General features: G+C 40.0%; 1 protein-coding gene across 10 annotated transcripts in view; it reads left to right on the forward strand.

Moving 5' to 3' along the window:
• LOC102566757 (multiple epidermal growth factor-like domains protein 6) overlaps positions 1-20,716 on the forward strand; it is a 314,615-nt gene that overhangs the window by 177,446 nt on the left and 116,453 nt on the right. For 8 of the 10 annotated variants that reach the window (XR_009463516.1, XR_009463515.1, XM_059731124.1 and 5 more), the window contains exon 5: positions 2,782-2,904. The exons of 1 other annotated variant lie outside the window; for it this stretch is intronic. Coding sequence is in view for 6 of the 9 variants with exons in the window: in XM_059731124.1 (XP_059587107.1) it covers positions 2,782-2,904 (123 nt within the window). In the remaining 3 variants the exon portion in view is untranslated. Of the gene's footprint in view, positions 1-2,781; positions 2,905-9,050; positions 9,189-20,716 lie in introns of those variants that run through there. One more of the 10 variants, XM_059731121.1, reaches the window with a different exon arrangement.

Consider the following 20,716-nt stretch of genomic DNA (forward strand, 5'->3'; position numbering starts at 1 on the left):
TAGGTTAAATCAGTTTATTGATCTTCTGTCCCTGGCCCCCTCCAGATTCAAGTTAATTCACAGTCCCCTAGCATCCCAGGATGCTTTGCATCTCCCTCACAAGCCCCTCTTCGCAGGGTGGGTGAGCTAGCCCTGGTGCAACCTGTCTGCTGCAGCCAAGCAGGGAGGAGTGCTCTAGCATCCCCAGGCTTCTGGCCTGGGACACTACAGGCATGTGGCTGCATTTCCAGAATCAAAAGTGAATGTCTGTTCACTTACTTATCTGTTCAATTTACACAGCATAGACTAACCTGCAAAGATTGAAGCAATTCAGCCTCGGGCTTTTTGACTGGCTGTACTTAGCCATGGTGATCTTCACACAGAGTCTGAGTGAATTCCCATACCCTTTATATCTATATAAGTATACATGTAAAATTCTCTTCTTTGTGAGGACTTTTTATGCCTGCATTTTACATTTCTCTTGACTATAACCTACAACTTGTATTTTGTTTATTTTTTCTGACACACTCAATGTTTCTAATATTAAAGTCATTATATAGCTATTGCATATACTTATGAAGTGAAGATTGTGGTTATCTTTTATTGCTGAGTCTTTTTTCCCTCTCCCATTCTTCCTGTCCTGCTCTCTAATCTGAAGAAACTAAGCCCTTCCAGTGACAAACACATTACCAGCCACTCCTCCTCCCAGATTTTAGAAGCTCATTGTATTCTTTAGCACTGGATTTCCACTTAGCAACATGCTGAGTAGCTTGCTGTGCTAACATACTGGTTCAGAACTTTTGTCAACAAATCAAAAAAGAGAGAACATTTTATACAGGTTCATTGGTGTCTGTGCCTAACCCTAAATAAATGAATTATGTCCTTATACGATCTTCTAGACAATATTAACATTTCATATAAAGCAATACTAAGATACAAAGCATTGTGAACATATCTCTTCTGAAATATATCAGACATGTATGGCAATGACCCAAACCCCCATGTGCTGTTTTCATTCAGTTTGCTGGCCCACTGGGACATTTGATAACTTTCCCATTTGAGGAATACTCTCTTTGGACATTTTGCATATGATCTGCTTCAACAGACTATTACTAGCCTGGTGGAATATTTACTATTGCCTGTTAGCTAGATTTTGAAGGTAAGAATTAATGGGCCAAAAGACCCATTAACTTTTAGGTATTGAACAGTTAATTAGTACTGATGATGTTGCTTTTCAATACCATAATTACTGAAATGCAAGATGAGTGTTTTTCCTCCATTTGGGGAAAAAAGCTTTTCATTTTGTATCCAAATACAAGGAAACATCATTAAATATATTATGAAGTTGATTGTATGCAGCTAATGCTGCACATAATTATAAAAGCCATGGCTCATTTTGGGCAAACATAATGACAGGAACTTACCAAAAGGATAGGTTAGTGCAACCCATCTGAGTAAGATGTAGTGCCCATTTTGCTTAGTCCCCCTCAGTGCTGGCTCTTTTTCAAATCATGGTGAGCCACTACATTGAATATATTTTGATATCCTCTTCACTCCCACAGCTGAGCTGTGCCTTTTTTCCAATGATTTCTGTTTCTTCACTAGCCTTAAAAATCTGACAAATATAACCAAATGAGGCCCCAAACAGGACTCAGAATCCCTTTGTTACTCCCTCTTTCAGCCTGTTGCATGATTAGTATAGCCCTGTCTTCCACGAGGTAGAACTGGAACAGGTTGCCCTGTGCCTCATCTGTATATAATTTTTTGTAGGGTCCCAGGACTTGTGACAAGAATACCTAGTTCCAGTCATGAGTGGGGGTGCTCACATACATATACATACTAAGCAGTGCTGAACTGTTGGGTCACCATGGCTTGAAACTGTTGATTCTAGTGGTACCCAGCCCAATGAATTATGTGGTAACTCATGAACCTTTTGGTTTTGGACTAATATTGTACATAGTTTGTACTATATATACATATAGAAGTGTTGTTTAAAAGTGTGTTTATGGAGATGTAGTTTCAAAACTTATGTGCAGTTTCAAAAAAAGGTAAAATGCATCAATTCTGGATGAACTAAATCTATGGGTACCTGTAATAATTTACCTATATGCAAATAACTACAAGTATGTTTATTTTCAGATGTGCCTTTTACTTCCATGTAAATAGAGAAAGCAGGGTCTGACAGTAAGGAGGAAAGGAAGGAGTTGCAGTGGGGAAAGCTAGGGAGTGGGGCAGAGGGCAAGGAGGCTACCCAACTCCCCAGATTTATTTTTCATGCTTTAGCAGTGGTAGGGGGAAAATTCAAGGAAAACCTCCAATAATTACATTGAATGCCTAGAAAATTATAACAAATGTATAAATTGTCCTTATATAGAATCTAATTACTGGGGGGTCATCTTATATTCAGGTAAATGTGGTATTGTGGTAAAGTTCTCTGTCAGCATTATGGGACAGTTCTCTGTCAGTTCTTTGTCTTCTTACATTAAAATAATATTGTACAGACTATTTCTTCACCATAAAAAGGATACAGACTATTTTCTGAACAGACAGCTATCTAAGAGTCCATGCTGATGAATGCATTCTGAAGCACAGACATACCTGGAGCCCAAAATCAATAAGTAGGCATGTTGGTTATGATCATAAGAAGGCTTACAGCAGCAGCTTTAAGTTTTATTCATTGGCTTTTAGTTGCTTCCTCACCCCATAAAATCATAAATATATAATTTATTATTCCATGACCGGAAAATCTCATCAATGCCTACTTCTTATTCAGTGTCTGATATACACTGTTTCCTCCTACAGATGTTAATGAATGTACCATTGAAAATGGAGGCTGCTATGACCAATGCTGCAATACTATTGGCAGCTATTACTGCAAATGTCCAGCTGGCCAGAAACTGGGGAAAGATGGAAAATCATGTGAAGGTAAAATTTCATACTGTGTCTCTTTACTGATAGGAAATCTGAAAACATCCTTGGATGGAAAATGAAAATTATTACCTTTTATCTAGAGCCAGTTGAAGTTCATATATATTCAGAGTTGTCAAGAGTTACGGATCTTCTCACGTCTGGATTATGAAGATGTAACTCTAAGAATACTTCAAAGGATTTTTTTGGAAAAAGTGTATCATTTGAGCCTGGGATTGGTTGTGCCATGTTCTGATTATGGAATTTCTCTCATCAGTTTGAAAAAAGTGCACATATTCTGAAAGCATTTAATCTGTCTCTAAAACAAAATGACTCTTATCAGAAGATACACATATGTTTCTGCTCTTTAGTTGCATTTCTGCAGCTAGAGATTAACCGAATAAGAGAGGATTTGAAATCACATGCTACATAAACCCATTTGCCTTCTTCCCAAGGGAAATATGAGGCCGATTCCATGGTATGTCCATTCTTATGCAAAAAAAGCCATCTTCAAAATGGGGTTAATGTGTGGCAAAAGCTAATGTTGGCCCTCTCTGCATATGTGAATTATTGCCAGTTTTGCAGAACTCCGGTAACATAAAGCAGTTGTAAACCTGGCCATACTAGCCAGGTAATCCAGGTCTGTTTTTCATCATCAGAGTGGTGCAGAGCAGCCAGAGTATATCAGATCCCATAAAACTTTTCACTAGAAAATTTTCTTTGCCCAGAATTCTTCTTTTGCAGGCTCCTTTCCTACAGACATGCATACATCACAAGCAAACATGTACTTTGCTCTATTTTATACTGGGCATGAGCTGTGTGCATTGCAGCCGCCCTCCATTTCATGTAACTGTATTTCACTGCTGCTTTAAAAATATAGTTGAAGTTCTTTGAATCCTTCAGGATGAAAGGTGTTATATACACATAAATTCTTGTAAAACATGTTATCTTTCATGGTAAGAAACTATTTCTTATAAGGCTATTTTTTCCATTGTACAGGATCTCATGAATCCCTCTCTTCTGGGATTTCATTTACTATTGTCCTTTGGCTCCTGATTTTTAGGCTAGATACATTGTAATGTACGTCTCAGCTGTGATTATATTCTTTACCACAATCCTACAGTTTATTCACCAATAGTCTTTTCCAGACTGGAAGGATGTAGAATTAACTTCCACAGCAAGCTGTCAGCTGATACCTAGCTTGACAATGTAAATAAGAACTAGATGGATATTTTCTTTTGACTGAAATTTTTCATTAAGGTCCTGTGTGATTCCCTTTGATGGATTTTTTTATAATCCAAGCACACAAAACAGAAATAGTGTGTATATTATCCAAAGATTCTTTCTGCCTTTCTCCAACCTCCTGCTATTTCCTCTAGTGCTTATTTAATAATGCCATTGTGAACAAACTCATATACATTTATAGTGATGAATACTTACTGTTTCAGATTTGCTTAAAAGTAGTTTAATATAATTTCTAGGTAACCAGTCCTGTTTTGAAAGAGAGATTTACTCCTAAATTGTGTATATTATAACAGTAAAGTTATTGTTAGAGTGATAATGAGCTACTCCTATGTCCCATCTCATTCTTGAAAAGGCCATTTTGAAGTGAAAGTTGTTTGATTCTTATGTCAGTTATCACACGATCAGGAATTACAGAAGAATGTTTTATGTACAGCTTAGTTCAAACTTTTTTAACTTATCGAAATTCTTTTTAAGTGTATAGTTACCAGGTCTTGGGAAGTGATCAAAATGTTGCCTTTTGCCTGATGAATATTATCAGAGTCTTTGGGTTATCTGATATGTTTAACCCATGGACTAGAATGACTGTAGCTGTTATGATAATTACTTGCATCAGCTATCATGAACACATTGATGACAACCAGCTTTAATGTTAAATCAGATTTAACAAGATTTATGCATGATCATTACACAGATGAGTGACTTCCAAGTGTCTTGCAAGGGTGTACAGATAGTGATGCTGATAGTTCAGGAGGGAGTACTCTGCCCTCCACGCTGATACTTTATAAATGCCGCTCCCTGGGACATAGTGCATTGCTTTGAGGTCTCGCTTGCAGGTCTCAGACTGAATTCCTTTTGCGATCACTTCATCACTAAAGTTACCCGGGCATTCTAGAAGAGTAAAGCTACAAGCCAGCTTGGATAATTACATTCTCTCTGTCTATATTTTCTATGTAGTCTCAAGGGTGTGTGATATTAGTGTTAAGCTATAGCATAACTTTGCTATGTTTTGTTAAAAATGAACAAATGGTTGAACTTCACTAATGAGTGAAATAATTGATGGCTATACAGCTTTTAAAACACTTTGAGATGTTTTAGGAAAAAAGTGAGGATATAAATAAGAGAAACATTACATCAGCATAATGGAACTAATGTAGATGTTATCTATTTGGTGAGTAGACATTATAAGTTCATTATGAATACCTCTATACAGTTCTCCTCTTGACCCTGGGTCTGCCATAGAAAGCATCACCCTTGCCTGATGGGCAAACCAGAGACTAGCAACTAAGGCAAAGTAAATGGGTAGAGAGCAACCCTGAGCGGGACTTTAGCACAACTAAGGGGTACATGCTCAGGGCCACTGAGCACTGGAACAGGAATAAGTGTATTGTTCCAGGAGTAGGAAGAGGCTGTATAGACATGGCATATTAGAACAGATTCTGACCTCGATTTATCAGAAACAGACTCATGTTCCTTTCCAACCAATGGAAGGTGTGTTGTATGAAATAAGTGACAGTCCAAGACAGTATTTGGTATCCATTCAACATTTAATGCTGAAGAAATGGAAGAGCAGTAGGACAACAATAATTTATTAGTCCAACGATATATGGAAGTTCGTTGACTGCAGTCATGTTTGAAAGTTGCTTAGATCAGTACCTTGTACACAAACCAGGTAACTGTTCAGACAAAATACTCAGTACTTCCTAGGACTCAAATCAACACCGGTTCATCAAAGGCAGGTCCTGCCAGACCAACCTGATGGCCTTTTATAACCAGATAACTAAATCCCCGGATGATGGTGTCGCCATGGATGTAGTCTTTCTGGACTTTAAGAAGGCCTTTAACACTGTCTCTCACCCCATTCTCATTAATAAATTGAGCGACTCTGGCATTGATGCCTACACATTTGGGTGGGTCAGAAATTGGCTGATGGGGCGCACCCAGAGAGTGGTGGTGGACGGGTTGTACTCAACCTGGTGGGATGTGAACAGTGGGGTCCCCTAGGGCTCGGTCCTGGGGCCTACACCGTTCAACATCTTCATCAGCGACTTGGACAAGGGGGTGGAAAACATATTGTCTAAGTTTGCCGATGACACCAAGATGTAGGGAGAGGTAGGCACGCTCGAAGGGAGAGAGAGGCTGCAATTAGATTTAGACAGACTACAGAAGTAGGAGGGTGGTAATAGGACGGGCTTCAATGTGGATAAGTGCAGGGTGCTGCACCTGGGGAGAAGGAATCCACAGCACATATACAAGCTGGGGAGCTCCCCCTTTGAGAGCATAGAGGCGGAAAGGGATCTTGGAGTCATTATTGACTCCAAGATGAACATGAGCTGCCAATGCCAGACCGCAGCCAGCAAAGCCAACCACACCTTATCGTGCACCCAAAGATGCATCTCAAGCCGGTCCAGAGAAGTGATACTCCCCCTCTACGCAACATTGGTCCAGCCTCAATTGGAGTACTGCATCCAGTTCTGGGCACCGCACTTTAAGAAGGATGTGTCTAGCCTTGAGAGGGTCCAGAGGAGGGCCACCTGCTTGGTTGGAGGGCAACAGGGCAGGCCCTATGAGGAGAGCCTGAGGATCCTGAACCTGTTCAACCTCAGCAAATGAAGGCTGAGGGGGGATTTGCCGGCTGCCTACAAACTCATTAGGGGACATCAGCAGCAAATAGGAAGGGCCCTATTCCCCCCAGCAGCACCTGGGGTGACAAGGATCAATGGCCAGAAGCTGCTGGAGAATAGGTTCAGGTTAGAGATCAGGAGGCACTATTTCACTGCTAGGGTGGCTAGGATCTGGAACCAGCTTCCTAGGGAAGTGGTCCTAGCTCCTACCTTGGGTAAATTCAAAAAGAATTTGGATTAACACCTGTCTGGGGTCATGTGATCCCAGCGTGTACTCCGGCCAGTGGTGGGGGGTCAGACTAGATGATCTATTTAGGTCCCTTCTGACCCCTAACTACTATGAAACTATGAATCCCAATAACTATGAGTTATCTCAATGGCATGAAGAATGTACAGTGCCTTTGAGAATCTGGGCCTACATTAATTCAAGCCATATAACAGCAAAAGGAAGCCAATAAAGGCAGCATTAACTAAACCCTTGTAACTTTTTACTGTGGTTCTGCTGTTCACTAAATGCTACATGGAAAGCAAGATGGATAGAACATTTAGTACCCCAAATTCTATAATCCTTAGCAATCAGGAAAGGTTACTTTTTTAGCTAGTTGTAGGGCATTTATGACAGGATAATAGAACCCATAATTCTGTACAGTACAGTGCTCTGCACTACCTTGCTACTTTGAACAGTGTTTACATCTGGAAATAAATTGCAATATGGAAAAGTAACACGCAGTTGAACAAAAATGTCAGAGGGGTGGGTTGATTATCCTTTTAGAACTAACTACATCTGTTGCATTATGACAGTTTAATCTCCCACATCCATGGGCAGACAGGCTTTGTAGAACTCAGAATTTCATATCCAACATACAAAAAACCACTTTGTCTCAGATTTATGCACATCACAGGATTTGACATAAAAGTCAATTTTAACCCTAACTCTTTGCATCAAATCAGGGTCCTATGAAAAAAATGGGAAAACTCTTCTTTGCCTTTAATGGGAAAGGATTTGAATAGCTGTCACTGGTAATATAATGGGGTTTTCTTCTCTGGAATAATTTCAAAGTCAGCAGAGTCACTTTGGAAAGGAATACAGCCCAGTAACTGGATCACATTTGGCTCCCCTTATATGAAATAGCACCGGACTCTGCAAATAGACTTGTTAATCTCAGTTGATGAACTTGGAGAGTACCACTTAGTGGGTGTATCTACATGTGCGTTTTACTGCAGAGTTGAGTAATTGGCACCACGGTAAAGTGTCACTGTCTACATGGGTTTGCACCCATATCATGGCACAGTAAACTGATTAACTCCACTGTAGGATAGCACTGTCCAGGACAAGTACTATCCTATAGTGGAGTTATTTACCGTGCCACAACACACGTGTAGACAGTGACTGGGGCTGGCTGGGGCAAGAGGATGCTACAGTGTGGGGGCTGCCTGCCAGCTAGCCCTACGCTCTAGTACCCTCATACACCAGCCAGCCCCTATGTAAAATATTGAGCTGGGGCAGAGCAGCTGCAGGCTGGCAGGCTGACCTCCCTCCCTCCACCCGGTGCCCTACCATCTGGGGCTGCTCTGCCTCAGCACAACATGCTGCAGTCCCAGGTGCATGTGTAAATGCTGCACCTGGGAACAAACTGTGCCAGAGTTTATTTGGGCACATTAATAGCACATGTAGATGCTCCCAGTATGTAGAGGAAAAATATGGCTCTTCATGAAGCATAAATGTCATAATGTTTATTTACATAATGTCCCAGTGTCTTAATTGGTGGCTTAGTGAATATGGGACTGAACTCTCACTGAAAAAAAAAAAAGCCAGGGTCTAGTCTGCTATTGATTTGGTGAGTACAACCTTGGAGTAAATAGTTTTGCCTCTATGTGCTTCAGTTTCTCCAAAGGGAAAAGCACATCATAACAGTGAAGTTAAATTCTTTTATAGTTATTAACTATTTCAAGCTAACATTGTATCACAGTTACTGTGCTAAATGTGTATCAGAGTAAGATAAAAGAGTCTTTTCTAAAATGGAAACAAATTTAAAGCTTCCTAATATCAATGCAAACCAAATTCTGATATATGAAGCATGGTGACTGAGACCAAAAACTACAAAAGTATATGTTTACACATGAATAAGCTACTAAAGTTAGATAAAGAGGTCATGACTCTATGTTAACCCTCTTTGGTAGACTGTCATTTCTTATATATGTCATCATGTTCTGAGCCATCAAGCTGACTGAGACTAGAGACAAATGAACTCATACTATTGGTTGTTGACAAAAATAAACTTTTGTTTTTCTGATTAGAGTAATACTCCTATTGCTGTATAACCTGATCTCTGGACATCCCTGGGGAATTTTGTCAAACTTCTGAGCATTGGCAGATTTCCTGACCTTCGTGAGATATGACCTCTGAGACCTACTGCATTCTGAGAGTCTGACTCTGTAAGACCACCATTGTTTACCCTAGTAATATAATAGTCTTGGGCGTCAAGTGATTTATCTTGATTTTATGTCTGGAGGGAACTCTTTTAAATAGCCATTGTTTCCAAATAATAGTTAATAGCTTAATTAAAGGAAAATTGAAGGATTTGTCTTGGAGAAAGAAAATGTGTGTTAGAATGACCTCAAATATTTATTTAGTCTGTAAGATTTTGCTTTATAGTCATAACTTACTTTTACTTTGGCAACAAAAAACCCTACATTTTGCCAGTTGGAAAGTTCAAAGAGCCGACTTTGTACTTCAGATTGATTTCCCAACCACCAACTCGTTAGTTGAAGCTTCTGAAATATCCTTTTTAAGGCACTGTTAGATTCTAATATTGCGCACTGCTAGTGAAATGACAAAGGGTTTAAGAGAAGCAAGCTGTAGGGCCATTTTGTTGCAAAGGACACTTTGTTTTAAGGTGTCTTTGGAGAAATGAGTTCTTTAAAGGGATTCAACATATTTTTGTAGCATCTCAAATTCTTTATTTCCACAGACTCATGGTTGGTCACATATGACTTAGGTTCACACTCCACTAAACTCAAGAATGCTTCAGCAGGAAAAAAAAGAGTAAGGAAAAGAAAAGATACATAATGAAAAACAGAGCTCTTCTGAGTACACAGTCAAATATCAATTGTCTTAAGCCTTACAGTGACTGTGCTAACATTCTTCCATGCAGAGTGGATCAACTGACTTCCTTAATCTCCCCCAACTTTAAGACACTGTTTAAAAAACTGAAATAAAAAATAGTCCGCAGACATTACAATATCTTTTAAGTATTCTATTCATTACTGTACTCACTTTATTTGCATCTCAAAGACAAATGGAAGAGAGAACTATATGTAATGGCCTTTTCAAGAACTGGGTCTGACTAATACAGAAGACCTCCCAGTAGCTTTGCCCTTACAACCCTTAAAATATAAGTTAAAAAAGAAAATGGGAGCAGAAGAAGGGGAAGAAAGTAAAGCTCCTTTGTGGCTTATTTAATCTGACTTTCAATTGTTTTCTTCTGCCTTAAAATTCTAAAATGTAAGTTTGTAGCTGAGTCAGTAAATTATAAGAAACATGCATTAGAGTTGCAAAATGCCAGCTTCTCTACAGATGTCACAAATTATATAATTTCTCACAGCCTCTACAAAATATTTTGTCAAAAATGTTAGGAATAAATATTCTTCTTTCTTCTATCTAGTGTGTCAGAGTAGAAGTAAAGAGATGGGAATCAAATGGACATTTATGAAATAGGTGGCAGTAGTTATTTTGAAATTTTACAAACTACTTGCGGTATAGAAGATCTGATGTATCCATCCTTGCCTTCAGTTTTACTTTTCAATAGAATATTTGTTATGATTTGCCTGGTAAGGCTATATATGGATTCATGTGGGTAAAGAAAATGCCTGACACCTTTATCCGCACAGCCCTTTCAGACCTAAGCAGTCTGCATCTACATACTGCTCTTACAAAGAGGAATATATTGACCAGGCTAGGAACCTTACCAGTGCTAATGGGTCTTTTATAACACTCTGTACTGTGAGGGGCAAGATTTTTATGGAACAGATTACAGAATTTAAAAAGGAAAAATGAGTGGAAAATATTTCTAATGAAATTTCCATAAAACTTTCCTAGTGATGTTCCCAGTTCTTTTCTGAAAGTTAAATTTTTATTTGATTTTTTTCCCCTTGTTATTTATCTTTCCACCATTCATCTGTCAACTATGGGGATTACTGTTATCTGGGCATGCACATAATCCCTAGATCATAAGAAAAATAAATGGTGACCAGATTTGCAAGCACTCAGGTGACAAATTTCCCTCTATCTATGCTCTTGTCCACCTTGGGTGCCAGATGAATGTGGCTGATGAGCAGACCATTTACTGCATACAACTTACTTAAGCATATGGTGACAGGAGTTTGTATTTGGTTCTTAATGACAAAGTATTACAGCAAACAATCTACTGAAAATAGCAAGCTGATAAATAGCATAGGTAAATTACTGTAGGTCATTGGACATTCTCTTAATGGGTTGAGATGAATTGAGTGGATCCTGATTAATTAAAAGCCCAAGGCAGGCAGAAACCTGAGCTGAATGTTGCCTCACTAAATGAAGTCATGTAGCACTGTCAGACTTTTAAAGTATGCTGTAGTTCGGTTTGGTCAATCCCCTCTAATTTGCTGCAGCATTCCAAGACTAATCCATTCAATTACATGCTGGGGACACATGCACCTTTCTCAGTCTTGCTAATATTTATCATATACCAAACTCAACAAAAATCACAGGCATTTAAGGCTAAAGTATGTACTCGGGGTCTGCTTTTGCTGCTCACTAGAATCGCTAGAGGAGGGTTGGTATTTTCTATGGACAATATTGGGCGGACAAGAAAAGAAGTCAAAATTCCACCACATTTTTATAGTGAGGTACAGTCCCATTTAGGAAGAATATCTAAAATTAACACATCATTCAGTTATTTTCATTGTATCATTTTGAGTTTTAATTGCAGTAATTGTTTGAGACCATTTCTAGAATCTTTCAAGTGCTTTTCTTACATAGGGGCAATTTAGGAGGTAACTAATATGTGTTCTTGTACATTTGGGCACTGCTGAGCTCCAGAAGCGAGGACCTGGCATGGAAAATGCTTTAACAAATCAACCTTGTTTAACCCAGAGGACCACTACCTCAAATTCATTGTTTGGAATTGCAGTGGTATTTTAAGAGTTGGGTTTCTTAGGGTCTGAGTAATTGTTCTTATCTCATGGGAAAATACTACTTTCTCTGTATAGAACTATAGTCTAGGAACTTGAAAAGAAGAGAAATCCTCTTAAATTGCAAACCTTTGTATAAAGAGGCATCTGTGCTTTTTTGGTATGGATACAACTTCCCCAGTTTGCTTGCTTCATTTTTTTTCTAGATTGGGCCACAGCCAGCATCCCACATTGAACAAGGAAGATAACAAGATAGGCCCGATAATAGCCCACACTAGAGATCCCTAAGGGTCTTGGGTAGATGAGTTATCAGTTGAGACAGGCTTCTTTCAAATCAAAGTCATTCTATAGCGATACCTTACTCCCAAGAAAAAGACTGATTTATTGGAACTGAGGATCCTGAGTACAGTTGGATAGGTTTGGCTTTTTACTTTTGCTTTCTCTTTTAAATCACTTTTTAAAAAATGGGAGATTTTATACAAACTAATCGATTATCAAAATGCTCACTATCAGAGGATTTATGATAACATCATTGGGTGCTTGTACACGTGACAGGGGTTTAGTCCCCTAAACTGAAGCGGCGAGTTTTTAATCATGATGATTAAAAACCCACTGTTTCAATTTAGTGGCTTCCATCACTGTTATGGCGAGAGGCCTGATCCTGGGGGATTTTTTGGTTGGGTTTTTTTTTCCTCTTGCATAGCCTGCCCGCCTCTTCCATGGCTGTGGGATGAGCTGCTGGTGGGCTGAGCAACTCCTGAGCTTTGGGGGGCCCTGGTCCTGCCCTCTGCGGTGACAGCGCCCCCCAGGGCCACCCAGGTGGGCTGTTTAGGGGGTTGGGGGCTGCCGCTTGAGGAACAGTTTGATCGGGCTGGGTGCTGCCTCTGAGCTGGAGCATTCCTTAGTCTGCTAGCAGCCTACCTGGGTGGCCCTGGGGGATACCGGTGCTGTGGAGGGAAGGACCAGGACCCCCATGGCTCAGAACCTGCTGTTAGCTTACCCCCTGACCTCAGGCAGGCTCTGCGGGGAAAAAAAAGGATCAGGCTCCTTGCCACTCTTTTTTTTTTCCCCAATGGAGCCTGCCCATATGAGCTGCCAGCAGGCTGAGCAGCCCATGCACTGTGGGTGACCCTGGTCCTTCCCTTCACAGTGGCAGCACCCCTTGGGACTGCCCGGGTGGGCAGCTAGAGGGCTGGGGGCTGCCCCTGCTCAGAGGCAGCACCCTCTGGATACAGCTCTTCCCCGAGCCTGCTGGGGCTTCCAGCACACCATACACCATGACTACCATCATCTTCGGCCACCAGCACACCCAGCTGCCCTCCTGCCACTTCCCCACACTGCCCCAGGGGTAAGACAGCCTGTTCCCGGGTCCCAGGTGGTGGGAAGATGACAGGAACAGTGCATGGTGCACTGGAAGTCCTGACAGGCTTGGGGAAGAGTTGGATCCAGTGGGAGCTGTGTCTGAGCTGAGGCAGCCCTCTGCCTCCAAGCTGCCCACCTGGGCAGCCCCGGGGGCACCACCACCACAGAGGGAAGGATCAGGGGCGTCTGAGCTCACTGGCGGCTCACGCAGAACGGCTCTGCTGGGAGGAGACAAAAAAAATTTGCAAGCAGCAAAAGCAGCCCAATCCAGCTGTTCCCTGAGCCCAAGCTGGACCAGCCCCCAGTCCACTAGCAGCCCACCTGGGCAGCTCTGGGGTGCACCGTGTCTGTGAAGGGAAGGACTGGAGCTCCCTGCAGCTCAGCCCGCTGGCAGCTTGCCCCCAGCCTTGGCAGATGCAGGCAGGTTTTGTGGAAAAAAAAGAGGATCGGGCCCCTCACCACTTCTACCTTCAGCCCACCTCTCCTGTGTCTGTGGGGTGAACTGTCAGATTAAATGCTGCAATGTTACAAGTAGTTACATTGCAAACTAAACTACATGCGGATGTGACAAACTCATTTAAATCACACAAAAAAACCCATGTGTGTAAAGTGTGATGCAATTAAACCACAAAAACAGGCATTTTTTGTAACGTGTACAAGCACCCATTAAGAACAGCTAATACACTTCCATATCAAGGGGAATGTTGACTTACCTAAGCTAGTGCTTTTCCATTGTTCATCAAAAGGCCCTACCGTAAGTTTGTAGACTCAGAGCTCTGGAAGAGCTCAAGGAAGAAAAGATACTGTTCAACTCCTTAAGACCCTGCTCCAGTAGCATCATTGGGGGTGGGATGGAGTGGGGGTTGGTTTGGAGGATACCCCAAAATAGATGCTGCTGTAATCGGCATGGCATTCAGGCATGGAATTGCCTTTTCCCCCTTCTACCCTGCTCTGTCTGCGGATGTAGTTCAGACTTTCCCAAGTTAAAATCTACACTGATAATTCATGGGATATTTCAATAACAGCCTTTATACATGCATCTTCTTAGCAGTGCTGCTTCCAAAATATGTGGGCATTACACAAAAAAGATAAGAGTAGTATATAATGTTGATGTGATGCATTTCCTACAGTTTCTCCAGCTATGTTAAGAATGTTGTGAGATCTAAAAGGCACACTTTTATTCATAAGCCTTGGAAAGCTGGCACCCTGTGTTGCATTTTAGTTATCAAATGAATTACAGATAAGTTCCCAAAACTTAGGGGCCTCCCAAAAGAGCCCTAGTATCAGGTCTCATCTCTACATAGTCAGCTGCCGGAATTGGCATGGTGTTTGAAAGCTAATCATAATTCTACACCTATTATAGAACCATCACATGAATTGGTTCCACAGAGCTTCTGAGTTCTGTATGTCTTCTAGAGGATCTAAGAAGCATCACACGGACTGGGACCTGCTGGGAGAAAATATTGAACCGGAACCATAGATTTGCTTTTATCTGTGGAAAGCAGTAGCTTTGTAGAGTTCGCCGCATAGTTGTTTTGTAGTTACGAATTTGCAGAGAAAGTTTCTCCCGATCATATATTCTCACACGTAACATTTTCTCTGTCCAAAGTGTTTCATGTGTCAAACTTTATTTGACAGCTTTTCATAATGAAAATATTTTGAGCTTTGGCAACATTACAATAGTGCACCAATCGGGGATTTAATGCAGCTTAATTAATGCTTTTAAAAAGCTTTGAATTTTTAGCTGACAAGTACTACACAGCAGCATAGTAGCACCATTATTGTCCGGATAGTATGTAGGGTTTAGACTGAAATAATATGACAAAAGCAATAAACTCCACTACAAATATGTTTTGAGACATTTCTAGGGCTTTAATGATTAGCTTATATTATAACATTTATGAATATTTTTGAAAAACAGGTTATGGAGAATGTTAGCATTCCACTATACTGATTGGCAATAATTAGTTTATTTTAAATGAAAGAAAAGAAACATGGTATTGTTGCAGCTGACTAATGGGAATTAAAAGCTGGGTAATCTCTTCAGCAATTATAGGGATACAATGATTGTGGTTGTCAAGGAAGAAAATATATTCATACTTTTCTAAATCATTGTGTTGGAAGAATTTTGCAAGCCTGAAATTGAAGCTCTGGTCGTGGTCTCCAAAATTACAGTTAGTAGCAATTTTATGCTGAACCAAGAATTTTGAATACTTAAATTATAGCTTGTTTGCAGTAAGGTATTTACCAGCAAATATAAGCATCTTATAAACAGCAAGAGTCATCTCAATCTTCATTTTGAACATGTCTCAAACCTAGATTGAAACTGAATAACTCAGAGAGAGAGAGAGAGAGAGAGAGAGAGAGAGAGAGAGAGAGAGAGGTGGTTTAGAAACCTTCAATTCAAACTGTAAATAGAAAATTATATAAAAAAGTGCATATTTGCTTTTCAATAGAGAGTATTGTATAGCATAAATTTTGCTTTTTTTTATGGCTTTGCCTTTTGTACTATGTAAACAATGACTAATGATAGATCTAGAGATATGTAGAACTCCTGAGTGTTGGTTATATATCTCTTTATTACCATCTAGCCAGCAACCAATGCCATTTTGTGCTGGGACTACTAATAAAAGTCTCATTCTTTATTGAAACTTCCCTGGATTTTATGAACCATTTTATTCACACTTAATAAAGCTTTAAAACAATACATGATAAAATCAAAAGAAACACAAATCTGTCAACACTTTCATTAAGAGCAGCAGCCAAAAGGAAATGATCCAGATGTGACTGTCAGCAAGATCAGGAAATGCTGGGAAGGATATATCTTATTATTAACAGATCAGTGGTTTGATGGACATAGGGCTAGATTATTTAAATTCCTGTTACATGGCTACTTTGGTGGTTTTACTTGTGAAGTATTAGGATACCACTTAGAAATATGGGTGCATATGCCTATCTGTTCATTAACAAAGCCCTCAGCAACGGTATGATAATTCCCTGTTCTGGGGGGGTGGGGTGAGGAATGTCATATGAAATCACCAAGAGCTAGTAAGAAAGGAGGAATCAAAGAATTAAGTTGACAAAGTTATTATTTTAAGGAATACAAGGCACTTTCTACCTTTGGCATCATTTTATATTAGGATTTAAACCTAGAAGTTTGTGCATGAGCACATGGTACCATTATGTTCTGTTAATGTTCTAATGCAGTGATTCAAAACCTTTTTTGTATCGGGATCCATTTTAAACATTGATGGTCAGTACCGAGCTAATGCTCCTCACTCTGGGCCTACTGCCCCCCACCCCCAGCCCTCCAGTGTGTGAGGCTGGGGGTGGGAAGAGGGGAGGCGGGGGGAAGGCTGGGGTATGGGAGGGCCTCAAGCAGCCCTTTGCAGGCTGGAACTCTGCAGTTTCCCACATTTTTCTCCTTTAAAAGATAATCCATTTTTAAAGTTTGTTTGTGACCCTCTCATATATTCTTGTGACCTACTTTTGGGTCATGACCCACAGGTTGAGAAATGCTGCTCTAATGGAACCAGCACTTCCTCTCCAAGGATGGTTTTCCACAAGGTCCCCATATATGTATGTCAGCAGAAAGAGCAGGAGAGCCAAGCCATTGTCTCCACTCCCTGGGCACATCCACATGTGCATTAATGTGCCATAATTAACTATGCATTAAGTTTAGTACCTGTTATAACAGGTACTAACTGGCTGCATCTACACAAGACACTGACTGTGCGGTAGCCTGCTACTACTGCAAAGTAGCGTTGCGTGGCAAAAACCATAATACAACACTACTGTGCAATAGTATTAGGCTGCTGTGCAGTAGCATCACAAAAAACGCATTCATTGGTGCTACTGTGCAGTAACTCGGGTTTAGTACTTGTTTATACAAGTACTAAATGACTGCACAATCAGGACGTGGCCGCTTAATACACCGTAGTCAGTGCTACTGTACAGTAGCACCAAAGCACGGTTTTTACGTGCCACTAATGCACAGTAGACTAATTCTACTGTGCATTAGCACATTAGCATGGCTTTCACCATGACATGCTAATGAGTAGTAGAATTAGTCTACTGTGCTTCTAGTGTCTCATGTAGATGCACCCCCTGAGAATTTCCTTGAGAGTGAATCAGACTGGACTTATATTAGTTTCAGATGGGAACGTTTTTATTGTGTAATGTTCTTGACAATAGAGTCCAAAAGCTTAGTGACCAAAAGACAATTCCAGTGAAGCAAATCTAAAAAATGCTGGAAAAGAACAATTTTGCCCTAAGCCTCCAACAGAATCCTGGAAATCTAAAATTTGGAGACCAAATATACTGCTGTATTTGTCAGTAGTCATTCAAGAGAGAATTCTGGCCACCATTATTTTTTTCTCCCCCTGCTGTAAACCAGAGCAACATCAGTTCTGAGGTCTTCAAAGAGGCATAGGCAGAATTGTCTCACGTGCTTAATAAAATAATATTGAAAGCAGCTCCACCTACACCAGTTAGTACTGAGATTGGTCTTTAGGCCAGTCAGTTAGCAAGACAAGTCCATCAACGTGATGAGAAAAAGCTGAAATAGGGCATGTTTATCACAAACAGCATTTGTGCTTCAGACAAACAGAATATATATACTGTAAACTGAAAACAGGTAAGAGTAGGAGGGCATCTGCATAATTATAGCACTGTTGTATATCCTACATACTGTGATAGCACAGGAACTTCCCAACACATTATGCTCTACTAAAGCCATTTACTGAGCATAGCAAGAAGAAATTCTTATGGCTGCTAACAAAAAACTTTTTCATCACATCATTTTTCTCTTTTTTTTTAATAACTATTTTTTTCAAATTATGTTTTGCCCTCCCAAGAGAAGTTTCTGATGCCCCATTTGGTAGCACTCCTTATGTTTTACTGGCTTCAGGTGTTATGTAAAAGGGATTCAGGACATATCTTGCTCTGTCGTTTAAAGCAGAGCTTATTGACTCCTTGTCACTGAGAGCAAACTGATTAGTGCTGAAAGTTGTGTTTCTCCCTACATTAGAAAAAGCTAAAAATAAGTTTGTAGAAAACCAAAATAATTTTAGAGAGCCTTTGATGGTAAGATTAATACCTGGTGTAACTATCAACTTCAGTGAAATTACCTATTGGTTTTAATGCTGAAGCTTGACCCACTTGAGTCTCAGACCTAGAACACACATTATTTTTGTAGTGCTTTATACATCCTTATTGCACTCCAAGAAGAGTGTCCACATGTTCAGGCTGTTTGTAGCACTACAACGATGATGGATCTGCCACAAAAATGCTGGATCCCCTATAAGAAGTTCCTGTTTCATAAGGAAACTTCTTGTTAGCATTGTGTTCTGCAGTGCTACATGTATGGACATTTACTCAGAAGAGTCTGTCTCTGTGGAATTTATATTAATATTTACTTGTTTTAGCTCATAATGTTTCTGATGCCTTCTTATGAAGGTTGTATATATAATAAGCACCAGTTATTATTTATTGCATTCCTTGTAGGAAACAGCATCTTCTATGCTGCAAACAATAAATATAAATGTTGTTGTCATTAGTCGTACATGCCTTGTTTCTCTGGATAGTAGTTCTTCTGATTGCATCTCATATGTTGTTCCAGATGATTATTCTTTTGGCAACATTCTTCTCTCCGAATCTGTGTAGGGATTTTATATGGAGTTTGTGAGCTGGAGGGACTCAGTGGTGCCAAGATATTCTTTATATTTAATGCCAGCAATTGTGTTTTGGTCTGTCTTAATTAAGATTTTACATGATATTCCAAACTGTGAATAAGAGTTAATGTTGTGTTAACAGTTAAAAAGCACCAAAGTTGCACTTATCGAAAATGCAAAAGAATAAGTGTTTGCTCACTGCTGTGTGAAAATGTCACAGGGTTCATCCAAATTCTGACCTTGAAAATTATCTTGGTTCTTATTTTAATCCCTTACCCTTGCTTCTCTGCCAATTATCCAGGCCAAAGAATTTCTTAACTCTCATGAATATATTTTTTAATGAAGAATATCTTGAAACTCTAATTAGGGCTCCTTGAATCCAAAGCAGTTTACATATCACAAGCTTACACAGCTATCAAACAGATGCTTCTCCTTTTTCTTGTTCAACTGACATTTTCATTTTCTCTGCATATTTTGAGGATAGAAAAGTGATGTGTTTTGACTCCTGAGGCTTCAGTCTATTACATATCAAAATGAGGATTTGAAATGAAGTTTTAGCTGTCCATTATGTTGTTAAGCTTGTCTTCCACACTTTCAAATAGCCTTTTTACTGAATTCAAAATAGTTTTCTTTCTTGACCTTGTTTAACTCAATGGACAGTTTTAATTACATTCTGCATAGTTTCCAGTTGCAACATATGGTTTGCATATGGAAATGAGGTTGGAGGGCTCATTACTGCTTGTAGAGTTAACCCATTGTTAAATATCTAAGGAGGGACTGGCATGTCACATGCTGAATTTCAGTTGAAAATATATATATATCAGTCCCTTTTGTTTTCCAACCAGTTATTTAATTTCTTTGCGTTAATGCTTTGTATAAAAATTCCTGGGAAAAAGAGACATCGCCTTCAGGGGATCTGCTTTGGAGGAATGCCTGCAAAATGAACTGTGACTGCTGCAATGCGAAACCATGGTCTGTAGTGTGGAACAAAGTCAGGACCTTCAGTTATCATTTGTGATGGTACCCAAAATGTGGCAAGCAAGTGGAAGGCATTGTATGGAGAGGTCCTAGGAAGAAACATTATGAGCTGAAATAGGTAAATATTAATATAAGTTCCACATAGGGACAGACTCTTATGAATAAAAGTCCACATATTGCATGTAACACTGCAAAATGCTGCTAACAAGAAGTTACTTCTTATAGTAGACTCAGCATTTTTGTGGCAGATCCATCATCTCTGTAATGCTACAAATCAGTAACTGTATTAAAATCAAATGCCATCCATTCAATGTTTTTACATATCCTGCGTGAGCATATTATCTTGAATACCTTGCTTCAAGGCATCAAGGATGCCAACATCGAGAGCTGGGAGGAGCCGGAGGCTAACCAACTCCAGTGGTGCTGCAACCTCAACCAAGAGGTAGCCCACTCCCTCAAAGCAGAGAGGACAGAGCGGAGAAAAGAGAAGGAGAGGAATCCCAGCCCCCTAAGGGAAGACCTGCAATTTATGTAGATGAATCTGTGGCTTAGCGTTTTGGACTCTGGGGTCACCTCAAAACCCATATAAGAGCCATAGTAGAGATCATCCTATAATTGGGGGATTGCCGATGACCATCTGAATGCCTCACAGTTGTTACTGCTTTTATCTGCACAACATCCATATGAGAGGTAGAGGTAGAAATTGTGGCAAAGGACAGAATTGAACCCAGATTTTCCAAACCTTTGAGCACTGGTCTACCTTCCTCAATGCACTGGGAA

The sequence above is a fragment of the Alligator mississippiensis genome, chromosome 7 (assembly GCF_030867095.1).
Source record: "Alligator mississippiensis isolate rAllMis1 chromosome 7, rAllMis1, whole genome shotgun sequence".
Taxonomy (NCBI): Eukaryota; Metazoa; Chordata; order Crocodylia; family Alligatoridae; genus Alligator; species Alligator mississippiensis.